Source organism: Coffea arabica, chromosome 11c (assembly GCF_036785885.1).
Source record: "Coffea arabica cultivar ET-39 chromosome 11c, Coffea Arabica ET-39 HiFi, whole genome shotgun sequence".
Lineage (NCBI taxonomy): Eukaryota > Viridiplantae > Streptophyta > Magnoliopsida > Gentianales > Rubiaceae > Coffea > Coffea arabica.
The window spans coordinates 1,299,393-1,324,330 of NC_092330.1; the positions used below are offsets into that span (position 1 = coordinate 1,299,393).

Sequence of the window (24,938 nt, forward strand, 5' to 3'; positions counted from 1 at the left end):
TGTGCAATTACGTTTGATTAATATTTTCCGGCTTTGTTGCCACTGTCAAGAGCTAATAATGAAGGTGGTGGTGGTGGGAGGTGAAGCTGCTCTGATGTATGGTGCAATCAGGGCAAAAACTATGGCACCAATTAATCTTCAACTTGTACTTGTCGTCGGAAAAGAAAAGCGTTATTGGTTATTTCCATCATAGCTACAACCTTAGGGAGACCATTATGCTATAGATTCACGCCATACTCAGAAGCACTCAGGAGGAGGGTGTCTTACAAACCAGATGTGGAAAAGCACAATAATACCGATCATATGAAGTATAGTATCATAACATTTGAAGTGGGAAGTTCATTCCCCAAAAGTTTTAGTGGACGACAACGTTACAATGAGCAAAACTCTTCTAACATTCCTGCCCAAAAAATACATTTCGATCTCCAAAGGGACATTTTTTGACATGTTGATGGCTTAGTGCCATGCAACTGACTATGACTCAAATACGAAGAATAAATCAAACATGTTGATCACTTCAGGATAGAGATTTCAATTTGGGAAGACCAAAACTACGCAACTCCCAAACAACATTCTCTACCCAAAATCGTGTCATATGTTCGATTAGTTATTCCTCTTATATGTACACAAACATGTCTTGCCTCACATGATGCTATCTAATTAAATACCAATAGCACAAATCAGGTCAAAACACGGTGGGCAGCGGCACAGACTCATCAACTCGTCAAATGTCCCGATCATATAGTATAATCTAAGCCAGATCGTTCTTCTTCCCCTCTTCAGCTTTCAATTTCTTTCTTTCCTCCAACTCTCTGACTGTGGACCTCCACTTGAAAAAGGTGCCAAACATTTCCTCCATCTCCTCAAGGCCTCTGCCCTGCGTCTCTGGCAGCAGTGTAAAGAAGAAAATGAAGGCCACGAATGCAATTCCAGCGAACAAAAAGAATGCCCCGCCTATGGTGATGGCCTTGTACAATGAAATGAAGGTCATTAGAATGACCCCGCTGACCAACCTGTTCATGGCTGCCGCCAAGCCGCTTCCCAGAGCCCTTAACCTCAGGGGGAAAATCTCCGAGCTATAGACCCAAGCAACCGGACCCATCCCCATCGAGAAAGTTGCTACGCTCGACAGGACGCAGAAAAAGCAAACAGCTACGGCCCCTGTTAGCTTCTCGGTCGGATGCTGATCGATCACCGTCAATCCAATGGCCAGTCCCAGCAGGGAGCATACCAGACCACCGGTGCTTGTCAAAAGCAATATCCGCCTTCCGAACTTGTCTATATTGAAGGTAGACACCAATATGAAGATGGTCTTGGTGACCCCAACAGATATGGTGGCCAGAAGCTTACCGTTGTCGCTAGTTATACCAGCCTTCTCAAAAATTGTGGGGCTGTACATAACCACCGAGTCAATGCCGGAAGCTTGCTGGAAGAAGCATAAACCGATGCCTGCAATCGTGATGTGTAGAACCGCCCGTGTGGGATGGATGAACATTTCCCTCCATGCACCTCTACCGCCGGCTTGGCGGTTGGGAACCTCTACCACCTCTTCGTGGTTGTCCTCGGGGATGCCAGCAGCCTGCTTAATGTCGGCTAACCTCTCCCGGGCTTCTTGTAAAGTTTCCGAGGTTTTCTCCAAAATTCTACTAGCTTCCCCTACTCTGCCATGCATCATCAGCCAACGTGGCGATTCCGGCATGATCAAGCCCCCCACGAACAACATTACCGATGGAATTGCGCCAACTCCCATCATGAATCTCCATCCCAAGTTCGTGGCAAGCTTGGCGAAAAAATAGTTGGACACGTATCCCAGCAACACGCCGAAGTTGATGAACACTTCCGTGAAAGAAGTGATGAATCCCCGAATTGATCTTGGAGAGATCTCGGCAGAATATACAGGGGCTATCATCAGAGCATACCCGACTCCGAGTCCGGCAACAAACCGGCCGAACATAAGGAAGGCATAGTTGGTGGCACATGCCATTAAAATGGCCCCGGCAAAGAAGATTACTCCTGCCATAGCTATGGTGTATCGTCGGCCAATCCAGTCGCACGTCCTACCGGCAATGGCTGAACCCAGGAGAGAGTAGACGTTTATGGTTCCCACCAAGATTTCTTTTTGTACATCGTTGATTTTAAGATCCCTCTGTATGTAGATCATTGCTCCACTCATCACTCCCGTATCATAACCAAGTAGGACTGACGACATGCATGCTAAAAGAGCACAAGCTAACGCATACTTGTTTCTTTTGGGCTTTGGAGGAGGAACAGAGTCTGGATTAGATAACCCAACTCCCCTAGTAATAGCTTGATTGTGCAGGTCTGCCATGAGGAATCAAGAAGGCGGAGCAGCAGCAGCAGGAGGAGGAGGAGGAGGAGCAGGAGGAGGAGGAGGAGGAGGAGAAGGATGCAGAGAATTTTTGTCCTAGTGTTGTGAAGATTATGTGAAGTGGTTGATATAATTTCTAGCGGGGAAGCTGAAAACGAATTATTTAAAGAACACTAGGATTGGAGTGGCTGAATGAGCTAAAGCTTTGAGCTATTTCAATTGCTCGACTGCCACATGGGGGGCTTTATTTGAATAAGATACCGCAAATTGTTCGCAGATCAATCGATCATGTATGTATACAGCGGAGACTACCTTATTTCTGCCTGACGTTTGTCTGCAACAACGCAAAAATTTCTTGTCCAGGGTGTGATCCAAAATCTATATTCTTACCTGTCTATCTGTCTAGTACTATATAATATATATAGCTGTGTTCATTATTTTATTTTTTTGTCATCCCTAATCTTTAGTTCTTTAATTCTCATGGTAAGATTCTAATTACATTTAGGATCATTAATATTTGATTACCAGCCAAATATCAATCAAGCCTATTTACATGACATTACCAGCTGACAATTAGGATAATATAATCATTCCGTTTTCTTTAATTCCTATGGTTATGTTTTAATTGATATCATTAATAATTCATCAATAAAGCCCATTTCCATTACTAATTAGGATATTTCCTAGGGTAAGATTTAAAATACATTTAATATTTGATTACCAACCAATACAATCACGTCTTTTGGTATAATATAGTTTCCCGTAAAAATGATTGTAGTAATAATCCAGGTGTTTGGATAGAGTATTATTTGGAATAATTACGGTAACATTTTTTGTGATGTGACGTATATAATATAAAAAAATAATTAAAAATATATTTATGATACAAATGAAATATTACGTGAAATAATTTACTTATCCAAACTTTGGTTGTTCTGATGTCTCCTTATTTGGTTACTTCCAAATTGGAAGTTGGACATTTACTTGGAATTTCTTATTGTTTTCATTGATTACTTTCATTCTGCACCTTTATATTATTGGAGGTGAATAGGTAGCCTGATATTCTGAGTAACAGTGCATGTTTGGTTCTTCGGTTAACATTTCTCTACAGCTATATCAACAGAAAAAGAATTGTGCAGGGAGGATAAGCAATTGCAGTTTTTTCATAATTATGCTCAAGTGGTTTAGCTTAATTTCTTCAGCATGCTCATGTTTTCAGGAGCTGCCAAGCATGTTTAGTAAATAATCATGCAGAAACAAAACGTCTTAAAAAATGCACAAGTTGCCATCCCGCCATTACGCATAAACAAAACATCATAGCCAAAGAAACAGAAGTATATCCCGGCTTCAAAACATTATAAGGAAAAGAAGAAACCGCAAACAAGCCAATTGCAGCAATACTGCATATCCTGAAGTTTGGTGCCTGAAGAATGCTCTATAGAAGTGAATAAATTGAATCTGTTGATAAAAGACATTTTCTTTGGTCCTCAGAGCTCAGCCACATATTTTCAGTTATCTTATCACATTGAGTTATTCTTTAGTTTTCATATTGATACAAGAAAAAAGTGTGTATATATAGTACTGGTATGTGCTTGTACCATTGATGCGAACATGAAGATTCGAATCCCCTTCGAGATTTCGTTTACCAAGTCTTCAGGGCTGGTCATGCTCAACAAGCTTCAATCGTGTCAAATTCTAATGATGGTTAGATGATGCAATCGGGTCCAAGAGCTTGGTGATCCGAAGCTTAACGGAGGCTTAATTAGTTATCTTTTGTTTTAATTATTTGCAGCCGTTTGTTTCATTGTTTCTAGCAATTGTTAGTTACTTAACTAATGTTCGTTAAGAGTTAACTTCAGTCATTAGTTTGGTTTAATAAATGGGTAGGTCATACCGATCATAGTTGAGCTGAACTGGAGATAGGATTTAGTTAAGTGAGTTCTAATTTAGTTAGGTTTTTGATTCTTGTAAAGGCTATAAATAAGCCTTAGATGACACGTTTTTATTAATTAAACACACGACAACAAGATTCAATGACAAGGCCAACTAACATAAATGAACTAAAATGTTGAAAGGGATCCAGATTCGATGAATTCCAATGGATGATTTGATGAACTCCAATGGATCCACCACTTGCATGATTTGAACATGAATCATTGGATCCTATGTTCGCATCAACCATCCCTTTTTTGAATAACCCAATCACGAGTACAATAGCATCAAATAGGTCTAAACGCTTAATCTGAATTTTCAATAGCAAAAAAGTGGACATCAAGTGCAACAGAAGTTAAAGAGGTTGTGTTCACAACTCAAGCACTAACTAATAAGATGCTTAGAATTGAACCAAAAAATTCAAGGCCATTGCATAAAAATCTAAACTTGTGAAACACTTGTCTGGGAAAGAGAAAAGTATTCTCCCTGCTGTAGTGCTAGAACAAATCATCCACCTAATAGTGATAGCTCACTCCCTCACCACTCACAACCTCACCAATGCAGTACATTGAATTTGTCCCCTGTCCATCCTCCAGTATTCTGGTTGCAGCCTCCTTGTCAACAACTAATACCATTCCTATCCCCATATTAAAGGTCCTTCTCATCTCAGCATCATCTATTCTTCCCGCCTATAAAGTTCACAGGTAAATTTTTTTTTTTTTTTTAAAAAAAAAGGTAAAAGGCTAACTTGTCTCGGACAGTGCACAAATAATACATATGAAAATGCATCCCTTTAAAGGAATCTCCAATAAAAAATTAAGGCAATTAAAGAAAGAAAGAGAGTCTCACCTCTTGAATCCAATTGAAAACGGGAGGAACTACCCAAGAGTCCTTATAAATGGCAGCACCAAGACCCCTTGGAAAAACTCGGGGTATATTATCTGTGAAACCACCACCTGTGATGTGGGCTATACCTTTAATGCCTCCCTTGCTAACAAGGTCCAGCACCTTCATTTAAGAAATTTACATAACAATCATTTCATCCACTACTAATGGAAACAACCTAGAAATAGGTTGAAGGATCACCTGCTTAACATAAATGACGGTTGGTACCATCAAAGCTTCGCCTAGTGTGACTAATCCACCAGGAAGTTGGTCCTTCAGCGAAAGACCACTTCGGTTGAGAACCCTGTGAATAAATGAGAAGTTTATGATTTATGGCCAGAAGGGTTCATTAAATACTTATAATGATTGATATCCCTAACACAGTGGCATAACTTCTTTAAGGTAATCGAACCTTCTAACCAAAGAAAATCCATTTGAATGGACTCCACTTGATGGTAGACCAAGAAGAATGTCTCCAACTGTAATGTTTTTCCCATCAATTACAGAATCCTTTTTGACAATGCCGACTGCAAAACCACTGATATCGTATTCACCATGTGCATAGAAATCTGGCATTTCTGCAGTCTGAAAGCAATATGCAATCGTTAAACTTCAATTGAAAGAAAAAGCTGAAATATGTCCACTTCTGCTAGTTTCATCTTAAAAACTACTCTAGCCATAAAGTCTATTTTCCCAAATTATACAAAGTACCACGAATTGGGTGCACTGTTTCAACCCATGCAGAGGTAAAATCCTCCCAGTAGGATCATTTAGATAAAAGAATTTCAAGTATAATAATCAGAAGATCATAATTTTCTGTTGGAAACCATTTTTAACCATTTTCAGGAAACAAAGAAAGAAGTCAAAAATGAATAATAACAGTTTGGTAGTTAAATAATATTGAAACAATATCTGCAAACCACAAACTAAGGAAGGATAGGATGTGGCTTGTCAAATCAATGATGTATAGATCCAGAGAATAAGGGAAAAACCAAATTTAAGGTGCTGCAAATCAATCTAAACATATTTTCCATCAGCATTTACAATCTAGGTAATGTTCAAACTTTCTTCAGCCTTTCTTCCTTTGCAAGAATACAGGAAAATATCAAACAGATACCTCTCCTCCCAAAAGAGTGCAATCAGACTGTTGGCAACCATCAACAATACCCTTTATGACCTGCATAAGTACTGAAAAATCATATTCATGCTAAATAACTTCTTTCTAAAAACTACTAAAATGACCTAGTGGACAAAAAGAACATACTTTTTCAGCAAGATCAACGTCAAGATGGCTGGTAGCAAAGTAATCAAGGAAAAATAAAGGCTTTGCTCCCGAGGTGACAATGTCATTGACACTCATTGCAACCTGATACAAATGTCACTTAATTAAGTTTGGCAACATAGGCCAAGTACATACAGACTAAAATAGCATTTACCAAATCAATCCCAATGGTCTCATGAATTCCAGTTTCAAATGCAAGCTTGAGTTTTGTTCCTACACCATCGGTACCGGCCACAAGATATGAATCACCCGCTTGACATTGTGCCAAAAGGACAAAAGAATTTAGTTCATCAGTAAGACAATCGACAATTGATTAATCATCCATACAAGGAAATCCTCATCCATAAACAACATATAACAACACACAAAAGAAAGAAGGACAAGATGGTAGACGAGAATTATATCCAAGTTGTAAAGGGAAATAATATGCACCAATGGAATCATAACCAAAGACTAGTCATAGTTTGTAATTTCAAATAACTCTGTTCATGGTTGTGAAAAAGGAAGATGGAAGCAAGCATAAGTCTCATCATGCAACATACGGATGACACCATTCTCATAAAAGCAAATCAGTTTGATAAAAACCAGAACAACACTGTGTCAGAGAACATACACTCATAAAATTACAAGAAAATTAGGAATTTCCTACAGAAAATTCAAATGCTAGAATTGGCAGAAATGAACAAGATAGGGAATTTTAGGCAGCTGTAAAGAGCTGAAAAAATCATGAGTTTCATAGTCTTTTATACAACCCTTCAATAGAATGACTATTAACTAACGATCTTATGTTCAATCTTCTATAGATAGAAAAGAAGAGAGAAGTTTCTTAACCAACTCGTCTTAGGCAAGTTTGTAGTTTATAAGTACTTATGTTCCTGCGTTATTCTAGGCAGAGAAATCGATCAATAAAAATTCAGTTTTTAGTTTGTTAGTTGTCTTTTTCTTCTAGCCTTCTTTCTTCACAGCATTAGTGTTCAGAGTCCCCAAAACAGTCACAAGAACCTCTCGTTCTTCCACTAGTGCTAGTAGGCAAGGCATATCTTGTCCTACATCATATCTACTCTTACCAGAATACTTTGTTATGGACAGTGTTTGCACTATGTATGATACCCAAATCTTCTACCTTTTGTTCAAATCAAGTATCAGATGGAAGGGTTACATTAGGGTCAAAAGTAGCAGCAGGCTAAACTTGTTCTTGAGTTTTATGGCAGGTCAATCAGCTGATTGATCTTTAAGAGAGAATCCAACCTGAGACAATCTATCTTTTCTCATGTCATAGACCAACCCTTTTTCAGTAATCCCAGCCCAGAGCAAGCCCTGTTCGAGGAGAAAACCAATCATATTCTGCTAAGCTAATGAACAGATAGAACACTCAATTGATTTGGAGAGGATCATAGACTAGGCTTTCTTATCTAGAACAATAAAGAAGAAGAAATGTAAAAGGGCTATTTCGGAACAGTCCCTACCTTCAAAATAGACAAAAAAAAGGCCAGACACACGTGCAAAGCAAAAGGTTGGTGCTGATTTTTTCCTAGCAAGAAACGAAAACCATTTTTGGGAAGGACAGAAAAAGGTACAGTATTCCAGTGACAAAATTTTGCGTTTCCAAATTGGATGTCTAAGCTACTTCTAAGAACTGAACTACTTGGTCATTTAACCTTTTCTCTTGGGCAAATCACTACAAACATAACATTTCTCAAGACACTAAGGATTCAATGATGGTAATCAAAATACAGACCATCAACCAATCAGATTTTTGATCACTCAGCCACACAGATGCCAGCGCTCATCCTGCATAATATACACATCATAACAGACTCTGATATAGAAGCAAAGAATCAATTAATCAGGATACACTAGCAAAGAAAAACAACTCCATGAGTATTCCTAACGGCATTAAGTTCCTTTTTCACATTCTGGGAAGATAGTTCGCAAAAGGACAGTCAAATATGGTCTACATCTCACTTAGTTTATGAGGCTAAATTACTAATGACCGAACTAAGCAAATGGCCAAATATTTCCACAAATGCCAAAGACCAGAGTATTGTATATGCTTCCAATCCTATCTTGTTCATATAACCAGTCAACTAAAAATTCAGCAACCATATACATGGATTAATGTAGACTAAATCAAACAGAAAAAGACAGAAATTATAGCTAAATATCATCAATAATCATAATATGGTAAATTGAAGGTCTCAAACGGCTACATTTCCTTAATTCAAATAGAAAATGGAAAAAGAAGCAATCTGGAAGGATGTCCAAGGAAGAGTCAAAATAACCATATGACTCACATCCTAATGATATTTAAAATCTGGTTACAATATATTAGATATTATTTTTGCTGACTTGTATGTGCCTAATTACCGGTCAGATTAAAAATTAAAGAACAAGAACAAAAAGATTATTCAGTGGAACCATACCTAAAGGATATAACCCTCCAAATCCTCCAATTCCAGGTGCCATCTTGGCAATTCTTCTAACCAGATCAGATCCAGCATCAATGTCAACACCAGCATCCTTATATGTAAGTCTGTCAGCCTCATCTTCAGCTTTTTCATCACGACTACTACTTGGCATCGACAGGACAATGGTAGTTTTTCTACTTCTACAATGAAATTTTGTACACACTCCAGATGACACCAAAAATTTCTGTGAGAGGCGACTTGACTTCAGCATCGACACATTTGAGTCCTTAACAAACAACTCTCGGCGAGGAATTACTTCAGTTGTAATGCACTGCAATATTTCTTTACTTGCTCCATAGGACGTAGACATGGAAAGCCTAAGAAAATGGGTCCTAAGACAACTGCAAGAAAGTTTATTTACAACTTAAGTCGCAGCCCCCAAAAGCCAAAAAAAAAAAAGAAAAAAAGTCGGGACAAAGCGCTTTATGAAACTTTTTTTTTTCTGGGGACATGTATGTGAAGTTTTTGTATAGAATATGCTGGCAATATCATAGCTTCATTTTTGTCGAGTGCAAAATGCACGTTAAATCATAAAAACCAACCTCCACAATTAAACCCAAAAAACTAAACAGTATTGGCTTAATTGTTACCGAGAGCGAAAAAGATGTTAAATTTGGAGGAAACCACTATTCAAAAAAAGAAATAACCAAAAGCAACATAAATAACAAGATGATGGGGCACTATATCCATTAGAGCCAATATAAACCACTGGTAACAGCAAGTTAATCACTAAATTCCCAAATTAACATTGCCCATAAACCGGCATATATACATTTAAACATAGCCTCCCTTTGGGTGGTTGTTTCACTAAATTTTACTGCATCATTTTCTCTTGTTGCTAAATGCATATGTGTAATGAAACAGTAGTTAGACAATTAGATAATGACCACCTAAAGTAAAATTCATGTTGGGTTTTCGTATGTCTTAAATGATTTTGGCACTCCATTATCACATTTGTATCGGTCAAAATAACTAAAATACCCACACAAACACTAATTTCAGGTTTCATTCTCTCATATTTTAGCAAGTAAATGATGCAAAGAGTAGGCTGAATTTCTACTTAGCTGAACAACGAGAATAACCCATCTGAAATCAAGTTCATCATTCAGGTCTTTCATCAAATGCGTGATATGCATGCAAAATTACAAGCTTTTTCTATCACACTAGCGCATATCCAAAAACATTCAAAATTCTTTCCAAGTTCATATATTCCAGTTCTAGTCCACCAAAAAAACTTAAAAATACACAAAACAAAAATTAAGAAAACAGAAACTTACAGAAATTTCAAGAAGGTCAAGTTGATTTACCGATGAAGTCAGTCACCAAGGAGTGGCAGGCAGCAAAAAAGAGTTCTGGAGTTGTCTGAGTGAAGCAATTGTATCCTAAGTCAAATAAAATAAGCTGCCGAGAGTAGAAAGAGAGAACAGAGGGGAGCACAAGAAACAAGACCTGAGCAGCGGCGCCGCGTAAAAGCCCAGCTTTGGGGGAGGCAACTACAATTCTTACCTTTGTAAATTGGTTTGTAATACTACTCCAATTTGGTCCCTAACTCGACACCCCGCTGTATTTGATGATCATTCTGTCCCGTCCCAAAAAACCGGACGAGGGGCCTGGACGGTAGGCAACCGTCCAGGCAGTTCACGGCTTGGATGAAGCCTCAAAAATTTATGCGGCTCAGATCACGTCTTGTAATTCGATTTTCACGTCACGTGAAACTCACAAAAATATTATTTTATTTTACTCGCTGTTGTTCAATTATTATACCTTGTACAGATGATGGTACATCATGTATGTATAAATGGTGTTACAACTTCCGGAGCGGTTGTTCTGAAGAACAACCGCTCCAGTCCCGCGTTAGGACTATTACCTCGGGGGCCACGTCGGAAAGCCTACTGACGGGTAGTAATAGTATTGAACTCAGCTGCTGACGAGGGCACCGATTCGACTTTCAAACTCTTTTTTTTTTTTTTTTTTTTATAAAACTTATGGCTAGTCTGGGAGTATGAATAGAAGTATAAATGATAGAAAATTTTCAGTTATGAAAGAAAAGAAAAAAGTTTGATATTATTTGAGATTTTAGAAAAGAAATAGAAGAATTTTAAACATACGGATCATTAAAATTTTATTCCATATACATCAAAGGACAGTAGTGATATTTTGAAAATCTTATACTAAATCTTCGCTTAGCATCCCTTGTTTTCCGCCTATATTTGGGCGGAAAGGTTTTTTCACATAATCTTTCGATTTTTGTTCTTTTCTGTATTTTACTACAAAGCTTGCAAAACAGCATCAACCGACTTATTTATCTCACTTTCTCTTCTTTTTCCATCAAATCTCAGCGCCCAAACGGACTGCTAGAGTCTGTCCCTGTAAAAAACAAAATAGTAGTAGCAATAGATAGATGACATGTTGGTAGGAATTGGGAGCAAATAAAGTTTATTGATTGATGAAGTCCAGTTGATTGGGTTTTACGAGTAGAGTTTTGTCGAAATAACCAGTCACACACAAAAACGCAACCTGTCTCTGTTGGGCCTAAAAATATCATGGTGTGTGTACAATTCTTTAATTTATTGGGGTTATGGATTCAAAATGGGTCTGGCCTAAATTCAAAATTTTATTTTTTGTAAAAATAAATTCAAAATTTTCTCTCACATTTTTTTGGCAAGAATAAAGTCAAAATTTTCACTATTCTTTAAAGGGAAAAGTATTTAATACGTCCCTTACATTTAGTTAAACGAATTATTTCATCCTTTACTTTTTAAATGATAACTTTGCATCTCTTACAAAATCAAGTAAGTAAAATTTGGTCCCCAACTAAGGTTTTCGACTATTTCTTACCCCGAATCGATCATGTGATCCACCTCGGTTATTTTTTTTAGGAACAAAAAGGTTAAATTTCATTTATGATTAAATAAATAATCCAATCCAAATTCATTTTTGACCCCAATAAAAATATCTAATTTGAATCATATTCAAATTTTTCTAAAAAAGTGAGATTTGACCAAATATACATTCATTTTTACTACTAAAAAAGTGGATTCTGACCTTTAGGTACATACAAAATGATTGCATGCAATGATTTCAAGTTAAAAAGTGGTCAAAAATTTAGAAATTTTGCTTATTTAAATTTGTACGGGAAATAAAGCTAATAATTAAAAAAAAGGATTGAAAAAAATGTATATAACGAAATGTAAGGACATTTTGAACTACTTTCCCTTTTTAAAAGCAATATTTGAAAGACAAGATATTTGATGTGTGGAAAGGTAATTGGAATAGAAGCTCCTCGCCTTTAGTTCTTCAGCCTCAAGGCTTCGTTCCTTAGCTCGGAATGTAATATGATAATTCCCCTTGATGTTCTAAAACACACCTCTTAGTCTCAAGTGAACTTAGACATGAGAGGGGCCTAAGAAACTAGCTATGACTTGATTAAAGTATCAATTAGGAGTCCGACTATCAATGGGACTAGGCCAACCCAAACTCAGTTTGTTTGGCTCAAGAAAAAGTTCAATGAGCCCGATCTTTCAGTGAGTCGGTTTGAGTTTGAATCTAAAAATTATATCTGAATTAAATATGAGTTGAGTTCGGGCTTCATTAGGTTCAAACTTGATATAAGTCTGACTCTTTAATTACCTATATATATATATATATAATATTTATATTTTGATATTATATATAATTATATATCCAAATATGTTATTACTAAATACTAAATATATACAAATTATAAAACACAAAATATATCTAAAAACTTCTCGACTAACTTTCTTGAGATTCAATATTGGTAATGCATAACTGAAACTCTAACTTTTCTTGTTGATTGCGTAAATTTTTGTATTAACATAACATTGGTTGATTTCTTTTGGGTCTAGAAACACAAATCATCGAGTATGTTCGGATTCAAATCACAAGGTTTTGAAAAAGTTCCAACTTTTATATTAATTTATGACCGCATGTTTTATTACTATTTTTCATGTACTTTGAATGAATTACATATAAATATTGTTGAAAAATTCTTGACTTATGTACTTTTGAGAACTATTATTTGTTTATGTTTAGTTTTAATGTTGTAGTCCTGTGAATGTTAAATTAATTTTACAACTCAATAGTTATAGCAATTATATTAAGAAAATTGAGAAGCAATAAGTGAGTTTGGCCTAAACCTAAATAAGGCTCAAAATCCGAATATTTTCTGAATTAAATATGATTCTCACATTTATTAACCTAAAACTTACTACCCAAAACCCAAAAATATTACAAATTAAATAAGCTGAACCTAATCTTATGAAAACCCGGCTCATAAAACGCGATTGACAGGCCTAGGACACAATCATTAATTGACAATAGAATATGGAAGAGTTCATTAATAAGTCCACCAAGGATATGGCTTATGAAATAGAATATGGACGAACTCAACGTTACAAGAGTCTGTTTATTTGCTGCTCTAAGAAGTGAGCTCGTGAAAACGTTGGTTTTAGGGTGTAGAGTTTGAGCATAATTACGTCTCTGCACTTTTCTCCTTGCATTGCCTCAGCATAACTGAGAATATTGGCGGATGTTCCAGACTAGAGATATATGACACTGTTTGCAGTCATGGACTAGTGTGGAAGTAAGTCCAGGTTTCAGTTTCCGCTGTGGCAGTGGGGAAACCCTTAAAGACTTCGGGTGTGCGATGGACAATTTTGTTTACTTCTCCCACGGCACCATGGGTGGATGTTGATGATGAGGAATTATGGATGAAAAGCACTAATGGATGGATAGAGGGGCACGAGGATTCGTGGGATTTTAGGCCATCGCCTTGCCCTGCCCTCCAGATTAAAGAACTGCCTAAGGTGATGGCTGGATGTTAAAGAGCACTGCAAAAACTGTGCAAAAACTGCCTAGGGCACAGTTTTTGCAGTGTTCCTGCCTCTCGCCCCTCTCATCATCCTTTTTGACCAATTTATGGCAGTTAATTGTATGTTTTGTCTGAGGGAATTAGGAGTTTAATAAAAATTATATAATTGAGTATGGCAAAAGATGACGTTAATTTTATTACACGAAATTCAATTTTGTCTCTAATATTTGGTTTATGTCCCAAACTAGTCTTTAACGTTTTCATTAAAACAAATTTGGATACAAAGTTTTTGATTTTATACAAATTCAGAACAATTGGCGGAAGTTTAACAATCTTAGAGCTGAAAATTAATTTTCTATTAGTCAAGAGATTGAATATGCTTTTTTTCCCCCCGAAATTTTGACCATTTGAATAATTGTGGTTTCATAAATTTCTAATATAGATCATTGAGAATTGAAGGATGAAATTAGATCCGAATTAGCTCAAAAGAACTTTAGATGTGTACTAGGAGTTCTTTTGCAAAACTTCTTTTTCTTCTTTTCTTTATTTGCTTTATTTCATTTATTCGTGCTACTAGTTTCTCATTTCTTTCTTCTCAAATTGGTCATATTGTATGCATTTATAATTTTGCATTATGAATAAGCAATTGTCATGACTTTTATCTTTTTCTGCACTTATATTGACTATTAAATATTCGAGTTGACATCCATTTATCATTTTAAATTATGAATAATATATGCTCAATGTAAACATGTTGATAATCTAATAAATTCATTCATTGGTGTTTTAATTGGTTATAAAAGGAGTTTCAAATGAAATAAGAATTTTATAGAATTATCTAGATCATTAAATAAATTTATCAATGTACACAAACATAAAAAAATAATTACTTTTAAAACTTTATCCTTAGAGCATTAGATTTTAATAGGAAGGAAAAGGAAGAAAAAGCTAAAGGAAATTTGTTAAAGAATTATTAAAAGCAAATCATATTAGCACTTACCTTTATTAGTTAGTGCAATAATAATCCCTATTGAACCAACGACCCTTGGACTGTTGGCCACTATACAAAGGCACTTAAGGTCTTTGTGGAATGAGAGGTCAAGAGTTCGATACTTACCTATTATCAATTGTCATTAACATGTGGTTTCTCTAAATCCAACAGATGCCAAAGGGTACCTGTCTAGTGTAGAGATGGTTTAGTTCCATTCCTTTGATAGTAGTAATTGGTTAATTTATTTAACCGCATGGAAAAATGGGGCTACTACATTTATTTTGATCAAAATATAACAAACCAATTTGACATACTAGCCACATACTGAGAATCAAATTTACAGATTTATACACTTGATAGTTTTGGTTTTAGGTCATAATAACTAAGGGGGTGCTTGGTTCATGCTCCGGAATTGGAATTGGATATGGAATGAATTATAAAAAATCAGTATGGGTATAAGCTCGTGGTATCGTTGAAATCACTACTGCTTGGTACAATTTTTAGTGGAATGGGTATCAAAATTATTATTGCATTTTTGCCCTATCTTTTTCTTTTGTTGGGTCCATTCACACGGGCCTTTAGCAGCAACCGCCAGTTATCAGCCGCCTTGCTTTCAGCCTATCTGCAGCTATTCCGAAGCCAACCCATCCTCCCACCGGAGCTCTCCTTCAACTTCCAGCAACCGAAGATCCCGTCCCACAAGACCTTCATGATAAAGAAGAAGCTGGTGAAGAAGCAGAGACAGAACAGGCCCATCCCTTATTGGATCCGCATGCGCACTGACAACACCATCCGCTACAACGCCAAGCGCCGCCACTGGCGCCGCACCAAGCTCGGCTTCTAAATCTTCTGCGTCCGCCGTCACCATCATGTTACTTGTATTTGTCTCGAGCTTTTTTACTTCTGCCGCCACTTTTTTGTTGTAGGTCTCGATCGAATTTCATTTGATTCGAAGTCACAAAATTGAAACTTTAATTTGATTGAAGAAAAAAAAAAGAGGGCGAGGAAGGAGTGATACTAGTGAGAAGGAAGGTGAAAGTTTTTGAGATGTTAAGTGATGGCAACAAGAAAAATTTTTAGATGCCATGGATGAGGAGACAAGTGGTGGGAGGTGATGGGGAAGACAAGAGGGAGGATGACGGGATGAGGGTGAAGGGGCGAGTGGATAAAAAAAATGTTTTATAAAAATTATCTTGGAATCAAATATAGGAATTAACAAAACCCACCAAATCACTCAGGAATGGAGAGTTCCCAACTTTTTAGAATTCATTCCAAAATCTTCAATCCCATACCTATTATCCAAGCACTTAAAATGGATATCATTCCAAATCTTGAATCCCATACCCTCAAACCAAGCACCCCCTAAAGTTTTCGATATGTTGTAGTTAGTACTTCATTCATACAATTTTTTTCTCTTTTAAAACTAAATTATAGAAGCCCCTAAAGATGCTTTCCTACTTCCATCATCTCTTCCTTTCTTTACGAGTCATAAGATCCCTGTTTGAAGGCAAACTGCTGAGCAAACTTTAAACACATTGACGGTCTTATGGTAGTATAGGAGATGGAGCGTAAGTAAAAGGTCTCAAATTCAAAACATCCTACTTACATTAAAAAAAAATTGACAATCTTAGAAACAAAATATAAATGAAAATTTACCCAGAGAGAGGTTGCACTGGTTTGCAGATCACAGTATTTAGACATTAACGTTTTCAATTTAGGAAAATTAAACAAATTGTCCTGAGCAACTAAGTTCATTGTCTTGATTAATTAAGTTGAACTGATCGCGCAGTTAAAGTCCATTGATTAATAAATCTGAACAATTGGGCTTCATTAAGGTTTTTTGCAACCTGATATAGATTTTAAGAGTAAAATTGGAACATCACTTTAGTTTGTTCCAAATCTAGCTAAACCCTAATTTGCACATGGCATTAAGCCAACGATGAAACAAAAAAAAAATCATAAAATAGAAAACAAACCTTTAGTTGAAACTTAGAATCTCATTCCATAGAGTAGCTAGCTTTGCCATACTTGAAGAGGCAAACCAAACCCCCATATGTTTGTCATTTTTGGTGGTTTGGTTTGGTTCCACATCGTATGAAGCTGGTCCATTTTCTGAAATGCATCAAAGTTTCCGAGCCTCGATGATACGTTATTGTGACAAGGGACCATGCCATTATTAATGTAATCTTAATTAATTGTCAGTGAAAAATGAATAGAAAATGTGTCATGTTTGGATTGCATTTCAATTTGAGCAGTCTAACCAAAAAAAAAAAAAAAAAGTCTACACAATTGTAGTTCTTTTATCTAATTTAACATATCCTGGCCGGGGTGAGAGATTGACGCATCAAATAAAGTGCACCAAACGAATTGCAATTTGCAGTATTAAATTGCACATATTAACTACACTGATAAGAAATTGTTTTTCTGGTGTACTGCAAGTTGCAGTGCAGAATTGATCTTTAGATTTGTCAACGCTTCCTATTAAAAAAAGATAGTAGTGGTACTACTTGGATCGGAAATGCCCAGAGGCCCCTCTATATGTCCATGTGCTGCATTTGGTTACGTGGAAGAGGGAAATGGGGCCGCAAGGGTTGTAGGTAGGGATGGGGTCTATCGGGGAAAGCCCCCCCTCGTTTAGAAACTGGGCGGGGGACAAGGGTATATCCCCCCCTCCACCCGTTTGGAAAAAAAAAAGATATATATATATATATATATGTACATAATTATATATAATGATATTATTAATTATACTACTAATTATACATGTCTATTAATAAAAATTATTAATTATTTATACTAAATTTATTAATACATTTATATTAAATTCCTAACTACACTTAATACAGTAACACTTTTTTCTAAAAAAATATCATAATAATTTAGTGATTGTATTTGTATCAAAAGTAAAAACTTGATTATTTTAGTTATATTTGTTTTATCATATTAAATTGTATTCAAATAACTTTTGTTTAATTATTTTTATGAGTTTCAATTGTGAAGTTACAATGAATAATAATTTGGTGATATGTTGATATTTTAGTACTTGATTATTTGCTCAAATTTAATTATGATGAAATTATATAATAAAATTTTTTTAAGGCGGGGCAGGACGGCACAAGCGGGGGGTAGGGGGAATTAATAGGCACCCCCACCCCATTGCCACCCCTAGTTGTAGGAAGTTGCCATTCCGGAAGGTTGATGGCTTAGATTTGGTAAAAAAAAAATGTATGGTCCAGATTTCATCTTGTACATCATTTTTCACACCATGTGTGGGACCCACTAAATTTTGTTCTATAGTTACACGTGCAAATTGAGTTACATCTTATGCAAAATGCACAAAACTAATCCGAACGATTTCTCTGTTGACTGTTCCTGCCCCTAATCCCATGGAAGAGATTGGTTGTATGTCATGTGTGTGTGTGTCTATATATATATATATATATAGGAGCTTGGGGCAAGTAGGATTAAAGTTCTTTAGTACCGTTATATAGTTCTTATATGTATATAACATGATATGATGAACGCCAACATTATTTTGATGTATAAGTGTATTTGATTAATATACAAAAATTAATTTAATATATGGGTACAATCATATTTGTTAGTGTGCACCAAATTTTGAAAAAAAGTAGGACAATCATACCAATTGCACCAGAACCAACCGTCACTACACAAACCCTATATAGCAACCATTGGGTTCTAGCCCAATGGCCACCAGGAGAAAGGATTAATCGCTCTCTGGGTATTGGTGGAGCATTGAATCCCTTGCCCGCATATCAGGTGCTTTAGTGAACCATTTGCCAGTTTCTTGGCTTCACATTTAGAGGGTGCCTTAAATACGCCTGTCTAGTCTATCCCCACCTCCTTTCCCCTAGTATAGGATCAGTTGTTATTGTTGTATTGGAAAAAAAAAAAATTCATAGCATGTTTATAATACCTTGACTTCACTCATGTGGAGAAGATATCATAATTACCAGGACATTTACAGGATTTTTTTTTCAAAAAACACTGACGCGATCTTTAATCACCTCGTCTTTACTCCATTAAGGATGATGTGAGTTTTAACTGTTTATAATTCATAGCATGTTTATTACAATTTTTTCTGCATTACGACATCCAAAGACTGCATTTTCACACAAAATTTCTGACCAATTCTTCAACATGACCCATATAATCATTCTAGCGGCCAGTGGATTCTTCCACTGATTGATTTTTGTTGCTCGTTGTGGCCTAAATGTGTTCTTCAACAATGCATTTTTGCATGATCTTTTGGCTTGAATTATATGAGAAACTACAAATTTTCAGACTGTTGGAACTATATAATACTTCTTCATTTTTTCTTCTCTCTCTCTCTCTCTCTCTCTCTCTTCTTTTTTTTTTTTTTTTGGTTTTTATTCTGTAGAATTTGATATAAGATGTCGGGGACCATCAAAAGTATCTTGATAAGCAGCTGTACTTCCATTTCCAATCATAACTATTATCTATTATGATTAGCAAATCTAGGACATATAAGAACTTTACCGGTATAAGAAAGGACAACTACACAAGGGGGTGAATTAATGTTTTATTTTCCTCAAACTTCACAGGGTCTACTAGTAGTTTGGTCAAAACATATGCAAGGTAGATGAAGTTAACAACCCCTGTGGAAGAAAACGAATCACAACAATATTGTTCTTCCCTTATTGATAATATCACATAATAACTGGTTACATAATAGAGTAGAGTTACATCATACATCACATTTTTTTTTGTCGAAAAGATAGGAGAATTTCATTATCGTAAAGAAACTACATGTGCGAGCAACGGCTCAAGAGAACTATACAAAAAGTGTTCAAAGACACTGAGGAAAAAATCTTTCCTTATTTAGCACTAAGTTTTCTGCTATCTATCATATTTTCTTCCCTATCCAATCCAAAGGAGCGCATGCAAAACAGTCTCTGCAGCTTAGAGATATCTTCCAGCAATGTAGCCATTTTGCTATTCGCAGGTCGTTGCTGTGTTATTTGTTTCCACAGCTCCTTGTTACATAAGTTGAGCCTGACTTTACTCCATTGATGTTGCACAGCTTTACACAAAACCAGTTTTAATGCCATTGCGTCATCTAGGACTTTGTTCCCCAGACTTCTCTCTTTCAGCACCCAATCTGCAATTTTAGTACTTCTATTTTCCCTTACTGTGACTCCAATTCCAAGAGTGTTCTATCCTTTCTTCTTTCCTATTACCACATCCATAACTATAGTTCCTTCAGCTTCATAGCCCTAGCTTTGTTGTTCGTGCATGGGAACTGTTTCTTCTGTACTCTTTCTATCTTTCGATTGCTCCACTTCCACTTGCTCCAGCCATTCTTTATGTGCTCTTTCTACTGTTCTTATTGATGTGGATCTAGTTGAGCTCTCAAATTCCTTTTTGTTTCTATCTTTCCACACCTGCCACAAAATATGTGCAGTCAGACCAATATGTTTCTTCCCTTTTGGTCTATTTCTTGCTTCTGAGATTCTAAGCCACCATCGTTTGAAATCTCCCTGCTGGTTATTAGCTCCATCCCACTAAATAGGAGCTGCCTTCCATATGTCCACCGTGTGAGGACAATTTAGCAATAGGTGTTCTATTGTTTCCTGTGCCTCTCCACATGTTGTGCACATAGGATCACCAACTCCTGTTCTTCTACTCACTGCTTCCCTTACTGGCAACGCTCCTTTAATGCATTTCCAGATGAAAAACTTAATTTTGTGTTTAATGTTGAGCCTCCAGAGTGTGTTCCATATCTGTGTCACTTGTTGACTTCCTTCTGCATAACTGGAGCCAGCTCTCTCAGAATTGCACCCCCTTGCATTTCTATTTTTCTTCATCAGGATTTTGTAGCCTGAGTTAACTGTATACATCCCTCCATCCTTTGGTTGCCAATAATAGCTGTCTTCCCTTCCTGATAGGCTTAAAGGGATACTTAGAATCCTCTTAGCATCATTTCTGTTGAAAGTTCTGAAAATGATGTTCATGTTCCATCTGTTGTGACATATAAGCTCATCCACCATTTCCAGCTCGTAGTTACTAGATCTACAGGCAGTTGGCTTACCTGTGATTGTCTCTGGTATCCATTTCTGTTCCCAAATTCTTGTACTTCTCCCATTTCCAATTCTCCTGATCAAATCTTCATCTATTAAACTTCTTGCTCCCATTAATCTTGGCCAAATCTAGGATGCATTCTTGGAGGGATTACATTATAGGATAGACTCCTTAGGGAAATATTTGACTTTCAACACCTTGCTGACATGAAGGTTTAGCTTGGTAAGGAGCCTCCATACTTGCTTCCCTAACAGTGCTTTATTGAAGGCTTCGAGGTCCTTGATGCCTAGTTCTCTTGCATTTTCGTGCAGTGCCATTCTTTCCCAAGAAATCCAGTGCATTTTGTTCCTGCCATTGGTTTCTCTCCACCAAAAATTGGCCATCAAAGCTCTAATGTCTTTGCAAAATTTTCTTGGCAGCTTAAAACAGGACATAACATACGTGGGCATGGCCATTGCAACTGCCTTCAACATTACCTCTTTCCCTACTGAGCTCAGAAATTTGTTTTTCCAATTCTGAAGTCTTCTTTTTATGTTTTCTCTTACAAAGCCAAATATCTGATCTTTAGTTCTTGAAATCACCATTGGAAGTTTCAGATATTTCCCTTGCTTTGCTTCCACCATCACTCCTAGAGCTTGGCCTACCTCTACCCTCTACTCACAGTTCATGTTTCTACTAAAAAAGACTGCTGATTTGTCACGGTTGATCAATTATCTTGAAGCAGTTTCATAGATTTCAAGAACTTTCATGATTTCTATAGCCTCTTGCTTGTTAGCTTACAAAAGATGAGGGAATCATCTGCAAAGAAGAGATAAGTAAGAATTGGTCCTTGCCTGCTGATTTGCAATCCTTTGATCCTTTTTCTTTCTTCAGGTTTCCTCAGCAAATTGGAGAGTCCTTCTGAGCATATTAAGAATAGCTAAGGAGACAAGGGATCTCTCTATCTAATTCCCCTTCCTGGTGACACAAAACCTTTGACTTGTCCATTGTAGTTGAAAGAGTAGTTTACTATTTTCAAGCAACTAGTTATCTAGTTGATCCATATAGAGCAGAAACCCATTTTTTCCATCATAGCCTGCAAAAAGTGCCACTCCACCCTATCATAAGATTTTGCCATATCTAACTTAATTGCCATGTATCCATCTTTTCCTTGTCTTTTGTTTTTGAGGTAGTGCATGTACTCATGAGCTACAATCACATTGTCTAAAATCTGTCTATCTGGAATAAAAGCCGATTGATTTTTTGCTTATGCATTTATCCAGGACAGATTTCAAACAATTTACCAAAATTTTAGAGATGATTTTGTAAAGCACACTGCAAAGAATGATTGGCTTGTAGTTTTTCAAACTAGTTGGGTGCAAGATTTTGGGAATAAGAGAGATGACAGTATGGTTTATAGATTTAAGCATGAATTCTGAGTTAAAGAATGCTTTGATTGCTGGGATGATGTCACTCTTAATGGTTCTCCAGAACCTCTGAAAAAATAGTGGAGACATCCCATCTTGTCCTGGAGCTTTTTCAGGGTTCATAGAAAATAATGCATCATGAATTTCGTCCTCCTCCACTGCTTTGGTCAGCTTGTCATTCATCTCCTGAGTTATGGAGTGTGGAATACCATCTAGAATTTCTGACATATCATTCATCCCTCCACTTTTAAACAACTCCTTAAAGAAATCTGAAATTTCAGTCACTACCTCATCCTCATTTTCTGTCCAAGAACTATTTTCTCTCTGCAAATTCCTGATTCTATTGCTCACTCTCCTTCTCTTGACGTAGGTGTGAAAATACTTGGTATTCTTATCACCCTTCCTTAGCCAACTGATTCTAGCTTTTTGACTCCAAAAGTTTTTCTTTCTCCTTATATGCAGTCTTCAATTGATCTTTAATGTCAGTTAGCTTTCCTTTCCTGTTATTAGATCCTGAGTCCCTAACTCTCTCTAGTTCTTTCTTTAGATCAGTGATTCTACTCCTAGAGTTAGCCTGAAAAGTATTCCTCCACTTCAAGAGTTCAATTCTGCAGTTTTTTATCTTCTTTGTGATTTTGAACACTCTTGATCCTTGCTCCTCCTTATTCCAGGCTTTCTCTATCACTTGTTGCACCCCCTCCCTTTGTAGCCATCTCTTATTAAAATAAAACCTCTTCTTTTTCCTTTCTTTCCCCGGAGCTGTATCTAACAAAAGCATAGAGTGATTAGAGGCAAAGGTGTCAATATGCTGACATCTTGCCTTCTCAAATTCTTGGAACCATTCGACACTGCATAGACATCTGTCCAGTCTTTATCTGACCTCTCCTTCATTATCCCAATGATTACTCCACGTCCAAGGTTGTCCTTCAAACCCTATATCAATAAAGCTATTCTGATCTATGAAGTCTTTGAAGACCCTAAAGCTCCTCTCCTCCCTAACTACTCCTCCCCACTTTTCTTCATTAGACAGAATATCATTGAAGTCCCCAGCTATCATGTATCTAGATCCCCACAGTCTTTTCCTGTTACTCAGCACCCTCCATTGTTCCTTCCTGATCATATGGTCACAACTAGCATATACTCCAATAAACCACTAGACAACCTGAGAGCCAATGTCTTCTATTTTAGCTTCTATTGTGAAGGCAGTTGTGTTCACCTCCAAAATTTGTGTTTCCTTAGTCCAAAACAAAGCCATACCACCTGCTCTATTCATAGCTTCAACGACCACATTATTGTTAAATCTAAGACCTCTAGCTATTCTATTTATAACTAGTTTCTTGTTTTTAGTCTCACTTAAGAAAATCAAATTTGGAGAGAAGAGGTTGTTCACCTCCCTCAGATGGAGAACTATCAAAGGGTTCCCCACTTCTTGACAGTTCCACACCAAGACTCTCATCTTCCTTTGGGGGTCTCTTTAAGGAAAGACCCCTCCTCCTCTCCCCTTATCTCAACAGAATATAACTCTTCCATTGGTTTGGTTTTCTTCTACTGAACTATCTCCTGATTAACTTCTTCCATCTCTTCATCCCTAATCAGAACCTTTCTCTTTCCAACATTCAACTGGCCATCTCCATTACTATTTAAATCCCTCAAAGGTCTTCTGGTTCTAGTTGGGGACTTCAATCTTTTAAACGTCTTCTTGGCTTGCTTATCTATAGCCTCCAACACCCTCTCAGTTCTTTGGGATTCATGGTGGATCACTAGCACCCCTGTAGGTTTCTCATTGACCCCAAGTTCCTGATTCTGGTTTTGGAGCTCTACCTCTCTATCTTCCTCCATCTCTTCTACTACAGTTGGGGTCTGGATTTCTTCCTCAACCTGGATCACTAGAGGGAGGTTTGGTCTCCCCTTTTCACAGTTCATGTAGTTCTCCTTACAGCCTTGGGTATCTTCCTTTTTTTCCATAACATTTGTTGAGGCTCCTGCATCCTTCCCTGTCCTAGCATCCTCTATTCCTTTCCTCAAGTCCTGAGTGCTATTTCCTCCCTTACCATTGAACTTAAGAGATTCCAACATACTCTTATTCAGTTGGGTTCTGTTTCTCTCTTGCTCAACCAGTTCTCCTTTCTGGAAGATCTAATATCTTTTGTCACTTAACTCATCAGGTCTAGCTGGTTTTTTCTGAGGTGAACTTCTATTATTTCCAACTCTCAACCAGAGACCATACTGGTTTTCTGCAGTGCTTTCCCCTATGACTCTCTTCTCTTTGCAGGACCTCTCACTATGCCCTACTATCCCACAGCTATAGCAGAAGTCAGGGCACCTTTCGTATTTAAATGATATCCACTTAAGAGCTCCTGCAGTTTTAACCACAGTACCTTTGAGAAGAGGTTTAGACAAGTCAACAAGAGCCAGGATTTTCAGATGCCTGCCCTCTTTGTCTCCAGACTGTGGGACTAACACCTCTCTAAATTCTTTAAAAACTATCCCAATCTTTTTTCCAACCTCTTTAGAAAGTCAGTGTGCTGGCAAATTCCAGAGTTACACCCAAAGGGGTGCAAACACAAAAGCTCTATAGTCCTCTTCTATTCCTTCTGCCCACCTATTCAGAACTAACACTTGGTTATCTATCACCCAAGGTCCACCATCAACAATTCTTTCCTTGTCATTAGAACTAGGGATGTTGAACTGAAACATATTAGGTCCCAGCTCCATCACTGTCATATTCCTAGGATATCCCCATGCCAC

General features: G+C 37.0%; 4 protein-coding genes across 7 annotated transcripts; 1 reads left to right on the forward strand and 3 right to left on the reverse strand.

The window, feature by feature from the left end:
* Positions 1-304: 304 nt before the first annotated feature.
* Positions 305-2,312, reverse strand: LOC113715416 (putative polyol transporter 1). The gene has a single exon (XM_027239602.2). The coding sequence runs from the start codon at positions 2,207-2,209 to the stop codon at positions 752-754; it is 1,458 nt and encodes a 485-aa protein (XP_027095403.1). The 5' UTR covers positions 2,210-2,312; the 3' UTR covers positions 305-751.
* Positions 2,313-4,667: 2,355 nt separating this feature from the next.
* LOC113717241 (phosphoribosylformylglycinamidine cyclo-ligase, chloroplastic) lies at positions 4,668-10,507 on the reverse strand. 4 transcript variants are annotated; one of them, XM_027241962.2, is made up of 10 exons: positions 10,346-10,507; positions 10,204-10,258; positions 8,852-9,237; positions 6,583-6,680; positions 6,411-6,512; positions 6,264-6,323; positions 5,559-5,731; positions 5,348-5,450; positions 5,111-5,269; positions 4,668-4,950 (listed from the first exon to the last, which is right to left on the reverse strand). In XM_027241962.2, the coding sequence occupies exons 3-10, from the start codon at positions 9,204-9,206 to the stop codon at positions 4,777-4,779; spliced, it is 1,224 nt and encodes a 407-aa protein (XP_027097763.1). In that variant the 5' UTR covers positions 9,207-9,237; positions 10,204-10,258; positions 10,346-10,507; the 3' UTR covers positions 4,668-4,776. The 4 variants fall into 4 exon arrangements, with proteins under 4 accessions (XP_027097763.1, XP_027097762.1, XP_071926994.1 ...); XM_027241961.2 differs by having other exon boundaries at positions 10,174-10,258; positions 10,346-10,505; XM_072070893.1 differs by having other exon boundaries at positions 10,174-10,258; positions 10,403-10,487.
* Positions 10,508-15,178: 4,671 nt separating this feature from the next.
* LOC113715493 (uncharacterized) lies at positions 15,179-15,698 on the forward strand. Its single transcript, XM_027239704.2, has one exon. It carries the CDS (start codon positions 15,230-15,232, stop codon positions 15,563-15,565), a length of 336 nt encoding a protein of 111 aa, XP_027095505.1. The 5' UTR covers positions 15,179-15,229; the 3' UTR covers positions 15,566-15,698.
* A 5,241-nt stretch (positions 15,699-20,939) lies between these two features.
* Positions 20,940-23,646, reverse strand: LOC113717077 (uncharacterized). The gene is made up of 4 exons (XM_027241727.1): positions 23,353-23,646; positions 23,011-23,123; positions 22,068-22,653; positions 20,940-21,437 (listed from the first exon to the last, which is right to left on the reverse strand). The coding sequence occupies exons 1-4, from the start codon at positions 23,644-23,646 to the stop codon at positions 20,940-20,942; spliced, it is 1,491 nt and encodes a 496-aa protein (XP_027097528.1).
* Positions 23,647-24,938: the final 1,292 nt, after the last annotated feature.